Below are 7,416 nucleotides of genomic sequence, written 5' to 3'. Positions count from 1 at the left end.
CCCTAGCTCTCTGTGATGCTCACCTGCAAAATACTGGTAATGATCCCCCTCAGAGGACTGTGGTAAGGGTTCATCTGGTGCATGAGACAAGTGTCGGATACATGTTCCCCCACCCACCCCCTGGGACTGCATAAGGGTCTGAGCATCTTATAGGGGTAGGAACTGTTTCTTAATCAACGGTACTTGCCTCAGTCCCAAGCATAGTGTTTTGTGTGGTATGAAATGAGAGAAAAATTAAATAAAAGCTAACTAAGAACCAGAGGCATGGATACATGAACAGACTGATAAGTGTCAGAGGGGAGGGGGTGGGGGAGCTGGGTGAAAGAAAGTGAAGAGATTAGCCAAAGAGTATATATGCATAGCCCATGGATAGACAAAAGTGTGGTGAAGGCCGGGGGGGGGGGGGGGGGGAGTGGGGACAGGAGGGTGGAGGGGAGGGGGGGCTGGGTGGAGGTGGGCAAAAGGGGGGGGGGGATGGGGGACATCTGTAATACTGTCAACAATAAAAAGAAAGCTAACTTATTGGTGCCCCCAGAATGTAGAGCAGAGCTCTGTACTCAGGCATCTCTTAGCAAGGCCTGTTCACAAACTAGCAAAACTCTGCTGCCCTCTGTCCTCAGAAGGAAGGCTTGCTCTTTGTACTCCGTCTGAGGCTGAACGTGACGTCTGTAATAGAAACTGAAACTACCTTTGTCTGTTGTTTGTGCAACAAGTTAAACGGAAAGCTCCTCACTAAACATGAACTCCAAACATCAAGAGCAAGCAATTTTGGATGTTGGGGAATGGGAGCAGAAGTTTCAAGAACTGATGCAGGAGGTGAAACCCCGGCACAGATGGACCTTGAAGTTTGATGAGACTCTTCAGCCAGACTGTGTGGCCCAAGGCTGGAAGCAATACCAGCAGAAAGCATTTGGGAGGTAGGTGGGTGAGGGTTGGCTTGGCAGTGGGCTTCCCTAGGCAAGGAGGCTCCACTCAGCATTGATTGATGCCTTTGAGAGCTTGTTAAAAAAATAAATGTCATCAGGCTTCCCATCCTTTTGTGGTCACTGTTCTTTCGGACCTAAATAAGACTTCAAGCCTCCATTTTGCTTAACTCTAGGAAGTGTCTTCTTTTATTAGGTTTCCTCCCTAAGTATTTCTGCAATTCCCTAAGGAATACTTCCATGTTCTATAAATCTGTCCTCCTATTCCCTCACCCCCTCATTTGTTCCAAACTTCCTCTATCCAGCACCTTCTGCACCTCCCCCATCAGTCCTGACTGGTTTCCCCAGGCTGCAGCTGTCCTGCTAGCCCTGTTCAGTACCAGCCTGGGACTGGGCCTTCCGTTAAAGCCCCAAGAATTGATGAATGTCAAGCAATCACTTTGAATATTGCTTTTCTGAAAGTCTGAGAATAGGTGGGAATGATGCTTCAAGAGGGACATCCAAATCCTAGTCCCTAAAGTCCCTAAGTAGAACCTTTCTCTTACTGGCCATCTCCCTTTTTAACCTCCAGTGAGGATCCAAGTTGCAGGAACCAACTTCCTTGCCCAGGTCAGGAAGGTGAGAATTGCTGACCTAGACAATTAGGTCTTTTTTTTTTTTTATGATGCACAGGCTCCTTCACTGTACTTTCCACCACACCCATTATCCTGCTTCCCTGCCTGGCCCTGCCCTGCCTCAGGTCTCCTCTGCTCCATCCTTAAGAAGTATTAGCCATGCCATGCACTTTCAGACTTCCATTCCCTTGTCCATGATTTCTGCTTGTTTGGCAGGCTCTTTTCTTCTCCCCGCCCGCCCCCACTCCCCACCCATCTCTTTATTCATACTCAAGTGCTACTTCCTCCTTAAAACATTTCCTGGTCTTCCTAGGCAGAGCAAGGTTTCCTTCTCCATTCCCATATGATAATATATATAATTTATAATACATTTTCAATAACATTTATATGTCATATGTTATAGAACATATGTGATATATAAAATATATAATATTTTTAGTGGCAGATCCCATTATTTAAATGAAACCTCTGGGGCTCTGCAGAACAGTTTTCAAGGCACTGGCCTGAGCCCATGTATGTGTCCCTTTCTGCACCAACCAGAGTGCCTTGAGGCATTCCCCCAAACAGGAAGGCACTTGGCTTGTTCAGATGAGTTGACTTGATAGTCATTCTGAGACAGGAAAAGCAACTTATCAGCATACCTTTGGAAAAACGTCAACCAGATTTTGAAAAGCATTTTGTAGTTTACAAAGTGTTTTCATATATACTGTCTCATTTTATGATAAATATTTTTTATTTGATGAATATAAAAATTGAGGCTTTGAGTAAGGAAGTGCTTTTTTCTAAGGTCCCCCAGATGTAAAACCAAAACCTATGTATTATGGTCCCAGGTCCTAAGTCTGTTTTCCTAGGTGCAGGACCAGCGTTGTTGCTCATTGGAGGTGATGTGGTATAGTAGGTAAATAAACAAGGTCGGTTTCAAATGGCCAGGAAGTAAAACATGACTCTACTTCTACTTACCTTGTATGTTCTTGAGCAAGTTGTGTATCCCTTATGATTTAATTTCTGGATATTAGGCTCAATGATGCCTTGTCAGAGGGGGTCTTAAAAGGTCAAATGATATAACACTGTGAAGCCTGCTACAGTGCCTGCTTCAAAATAGGTACAGTAGTCCCCCATTCTGCACGGTTTCACTTTCTGTGTTTTTACCTAACCACAGTCAACTGCGGTCCAAAAACATTAAATGGTAAATTCCAGAATTGAACAATTCATTACTTTTAAATTATTTGCTTTCTGAGTAGGGTGGTAAAATCTTGTGAAGTCCCACTCTAACCCAGTCAGGATATGATTCCTCCTGTTGTCCAGCGTCTCCACACTATATATGCTCCCTGCCTGTTGGTCACCCACTACCATCCAAACTATCAGATCAACTGTCATGGTGTGGCAGTGCTTTTGTTCAAGTACCTTTGTTTAGTTAATAATGGCCCCAAAGTGCAGGGCAGTGGTGCTGGCAATTCAGATATGCCAAAGAGAAGCTGTAAAGTGTTTTTTCTTTAAATGAAAAGGTGAAACTTCTAGACTTTATAAGGAAAGAAACAAACCATATGCTGAGGTCGCTATGACTTAGGATAAAAATGAATCTTCTATCCATGGACTTGTGAGGAAGGAAAAAGAAATTTGTGCTGGTTTTGCTGTCACACCTCTGACTGCAAAACTTATGGCCGCAGTGCATGGTAAGTGCTAAGTTAATTCGGAAAAGGCATTGGCTTTGGGGGTAGAAGACATGAACAGGAAATGTATTCCAATTGACCGCAATGTGTTTTGCCAGAAAGCATTGAGCCTGTACAAAGACTTCAGCAAGGGAATCCCTGAAAAGAGGGACACCAAGCCATTTACTGCAAGTAAGGAATGGTTTTACAGATTTAGGACTAGGTTTGGGCTGAAAAACATAAAAATTACTGGAGAGTATTGTCATAATTGTTCTATTTTATTATTAGTTATTGTTGTTAATCTCTTGCTGTGCCTATTTTATAAATTAAATTTTATCATAGGTATATATGTATAGGAAAAAAAGTATATATAAGGTTGATGCCATCCATGATTTCAAGCATCCACTGTGGGGAGGTCACATATCCCCCACAGATAATAGAGGATTTCTGTACCTTATAAGAGTTTTCTGTGACCATTGTGAGGACCAAATTTTGCTGGCAGATGTCAGAAATATTTTCCCTCTGAAATATCCTGAGATATTTTACTGGCCAAGAGGCAGACTAGGAACTATGTATGGGTGGAAGCTCAGTGGGTCACAGGGAAAAGCTTTATTTGAAATACAGTTCCTTTTATTTTTATTTGTCAATTTGTCAATACCACATGCACTTTTTCAAATTGAAAGAGATCTGAAAGACCAAGGCAGGACCATTTCCCTCAGGTCAACAATCAGCTAAGAGAACAATGGGTTTCTTCCTTCTGTCTGCAGGTTCCGGTGTTCCTCGTGCCGGCGACATTGGGCTTCTGCCAGGGTACAGGTCCTGTGTCATATGTACCTGGAGCCCCGACAGTCCCAGGGCCATGTGCTTATGCGGCTCTTTGCTCAGAGGTGCCAGAAGTGTTACGGGGCTCAATTTGAGAAGCCTGAGTTCTCCATCGATAGTGCCATGAGGATTTTGAACAATCTGGTGTACCGCATTCGGGAGAGATGCTATGGAAATGGCATCAGGAAGTTCTCAGAGATACCAGTGACCCCGGAATTGCCTTTGGAAGGGTCCCATGACATGGCCAATTGTGAGGCTTGCACTCTGGGATGCTGTGTACTGAGCTCACGAGACTGCATGCCAAAACCATCCAACTCCTCTTTCTCCTACATGGAGATTGGGAGCTTTGATGACATATTCAGCCAAAACCAAGCCATGAACCAGTCAGCTAAGGCAAAGGAGGCTCAAAGGAGTGGGGATTCCTATGAGCATAAGAGGTCAGGGCCCAGCCATGCCACTGCTGGAACCCAAGTGCTTGGGGCAAGCTCTCAGCCCAAACGGGAGACAAGCCGACAACCGACACCAGGGTCAGACCAGCAGGCTGCACGTAGAACAGGGTCACAGCCCATCCAAGTATCAAGGTTACTTCCCTCAGGGTGGACAACCCTACAGCCCACACGAGCAGTAGGCTCATTATCTTCACAGGGGGCAAATTCACAATCTGCCCTGGGGACAGGACCACAGACCCCCCTGAAGACATATTCTCAGGCTGTAAGGCAGGTCAGCCAACAGTCTAAACAGGAGACAGTTTCACAGGCCACACAAGGGGCAGGTCTTCAGGCCACAAAGAAAATAGATGTACAGCCCACACGGAGGGTAAGCCCCACAGCTACACATGGATCTGGGACCTTCAATGGAACTCAAGGTGTCTATAGAAGGCAGGAGAGTTATTCACCCAGAGGGTCTGCTTCAGACAGCTTTAACAGATCCTCTACCAACATGCCACCAAATGACTCCTTTGGCCTAAATACCTTATTCAGGTGGTGCCGTGACCGTGTTGCTGATTTGTGGAACTTTGTTGCATCCAAATAGTTTTAAATAGAATAATAAAAATAGGCTAGTTTTCTCCTCTTGTTTTAATTTCATGGTAATCAATGAACTAGCTGCCATTTTAATGTAACAAAGAATTTGCTTTGATACCAGGCAAAGTCAAGTTTGTAGACTAAGCACTGGTTTCCTGTACTTCCTTTGCAGATAGTATAAAACATGACCTAGCAGATAATAATTCTAATAATAAATATTTGTTAAATGACTAAAAGGTGTTCATTTACTCACTTATTCACTCATTGGTATCAATATATATAGACTGTATCTTCACAAGGACTCAGGGTCATGAGTGTTATTAGAAAGTTATTCAGGGGGACAGGGTGGAGGTGGAAGAGAGCATAGAGGGGATAAAAGCTCATGGGGAAGAACACACAAAAATGATAATAAAGGTCACTCTTCTATCTTATGGTGAAATAAAGTATTTTTTCCCTAAAAATAAAAAAAGGAAGTTATTCTATAGGCTGAATATAGAGGATTAAACACATGTACTAGTATTTTCCTCTGATCTCTCTTGAAACACCACTGACAGTAAAAGGGGAAAAAAGACACCAATACGCAGGGCAAAGAGAATGGGTTGAAGCTAGAAAACTGATGGACTAGTGATAGGCAAGTGACTTAGTAGAGTGGAGAGATCTGAAATAGAAGTTAGGGAAGGGAAAACTGAAATGACAAGCAATTTATGCGACTTGACTTCAGAAGGGCTCAAAAATTGTAGGAAACAAGAAAATCTGAAAGTGGGACCGTGGAAGGCTGAAGTAGGAGGACTGGCTGAAAGCCTATCTACCAAGTTTCTTTCCCCCATTTCCATGTGCCTGGTAACCATTCTTAACTTACTCCTGAGAGGATGAGGGTTTACACTCTGAAGACATAGACACAGATGGACTCTGGGCTCCAGGACTCAGGCACAGCAAAGGCAAGGAATGCCACCCAGCAATCAGAAAGATGGTGAAAGTCTACATGCTGAATAGTGGGACTCCCTTAGCCACTACCAAACCTAGGAGCTAGGCTTACATCCTATCCCTCAAATACACAAGAGAATGAATGATACCTCTTTCAGAAGAAAAATGCATATAGTGAAATGGGAGGTCATGTGGAGATTCCTCCAATGGACTGGCCCCTCAGATAGCTAAAACCCCACAGCGTCTCCAGTCAGATTTTTAATGTCTTGCATTTGCATTTGGACATATAGCCAGGGGAATATCGAATATTTGATGAATCCCCTAATGCAAAAAAAAAAAAGGAAAAAGTCAAAAAAGAAAATCAGAAAAAAAGAGAAGATTCAAGGATAATAGAAAATTTTTAAAAAGCAAAACTTTTTTTTATATCTCAGAAAGATAATAGAAGGCATAGTATTTATGAAAAAAATGGATATGATCCTCTAGGACAATCTCAGGTGTGGCATCTACCTGTGACAGGAGGCATCTACTTTGGGAGAGTCTCAGCGACAAGCTGTCAGCAGGCAATGCTCCCAGAAGCTGGGGAAATGGGTACTCTAGTTCTGAAGGAGGGATCTGGGCAGCACACCGCAGCCTCCACTGCAATCCACATCTTAAACCGCTTGAATCTAGTTGCTTGGTATAAAAAGTTCACTGCATCTGGGAAAAGATAATCCAGGATTTTTTTTCCCCTGAAAAAGCATGCAAGAGAGAAACGTAGTGGGCAAACTAATCACTCACACACACACACACTACCCTCGACCCCTAAACTCCCACCCCCGCTCCCAACTGCATCTGGTCTTGGAATGGCAACTGGATATGCATGATCTCCCTTTACTACACATTTTTTATTCTCCTTACCCTGACACCTCTGTTTAGGTGGCTTAACTAATGAGGTTATCCAGACCTTCAACCTTGAGTTTGAGCCCTTGGTTATAAGGCTTTTCTCAGTTTGTGGCATCTGCATTTGTCCATCCACTCTCAAAATTATTAAGAGATGTAAAGTATCAAGAGATGCCCCAGTGGAACACTTGGGTGCCAAATATATTCTTCTTACCCATACCATGTAAATATATTCTTCCTACTCACATTATTCATTCCTTTGATGATCAGGAGAGTCACTCTTTTTCTTGCCTATTTATCTCTTGGCAAAAGATCTCTGAAAAGACCAGTCATAGCAGGCCATGGGATTCTTGCTGAGTTCCTTCATGGAAGCATTCTCAATCAAGATCTCCAGACCTGCAGAACCTTGAGTTGTGGCTGTGGGAGACACAAAAATGGCAACTGATTTAAGATGAGTGGTGGTAAACAGAGTCACTCCTACTTTCACCTCTTGAATTCCAGACCTATATATTCCATGTATAGGGGGCAGACCATGTGATAGTCATTGATTTGGGATGTATACTACATCCTGGTAGGTGATGAC

At 43.4% G+C, this 7,416-nt stretch overlaps 1 protein-coding gene across 1 annotated transcript; it reads left to right on the top strand.

Moving 5' to 3' along the window:
* The first annotated feature begins 684 nt into the window (after nt 1-684).
* RTP4 (receptor transporter protein 4) lies at nt 685-5,516 on the top strand. The gene is made up of 2 exons (XM_070403603.1): nt 685-917; nt 3,954-5,516. The coding sequence occupies exons 1-2, from the start codon at nt 739-741 to the stop codon at nt 5,038-5,040; spliced, it is 1,266 nt and encodes a 421-aa protein (XP_070259704.1). The 5' UTR covers nt 685-738; the 3' UTR covers nt 5,041-5,516.
* The last annotated feature ends 1,900 nt before the right edge of the window (nt 5,517-7,416 follow it).

The sequence above is a fragment of the Myotis yumanensis genome, unplaced genomic scaffold (genome assembly GCF_028538775.1).
Source record: "Myotis yumanensis isolate MYYU_CA2020_CCGP unplaced genomic scaffold, mMyoYum1.0.hap1 SCAF_2, whole genome shotgun sequence".
In the NCBI taxonomy this organism is placed as follows: domain Eukaryota; kingdom Metazoa; phylum Chordata; class Mammalia; order Chiroptera; family Vespertilionidae; genus Myotis; species Myotis yumanensis.
Note: the sequence above shows the minus strand (reverse complement) of the source record. Positions and strands in the feature narration are given on the sequence as shown.

Excerpts from the sequence above, each read along its gene's own strand:
- RTP4 (XM_070403603.1), top strand. The coding sequence starts at position 739 with ATGAACTCCAAACATCAAGAGCAAGCAATTTTGGATGTTGGGGAATGG. Across the intron at positions 918-3,953 it reads CAGCAGAAAGCATTTGGGAG|GTTCCGGTGTTCCTCGTGCC; the intron begins GTAGGTGGGTGA and ends TTCTGTCTGCAG.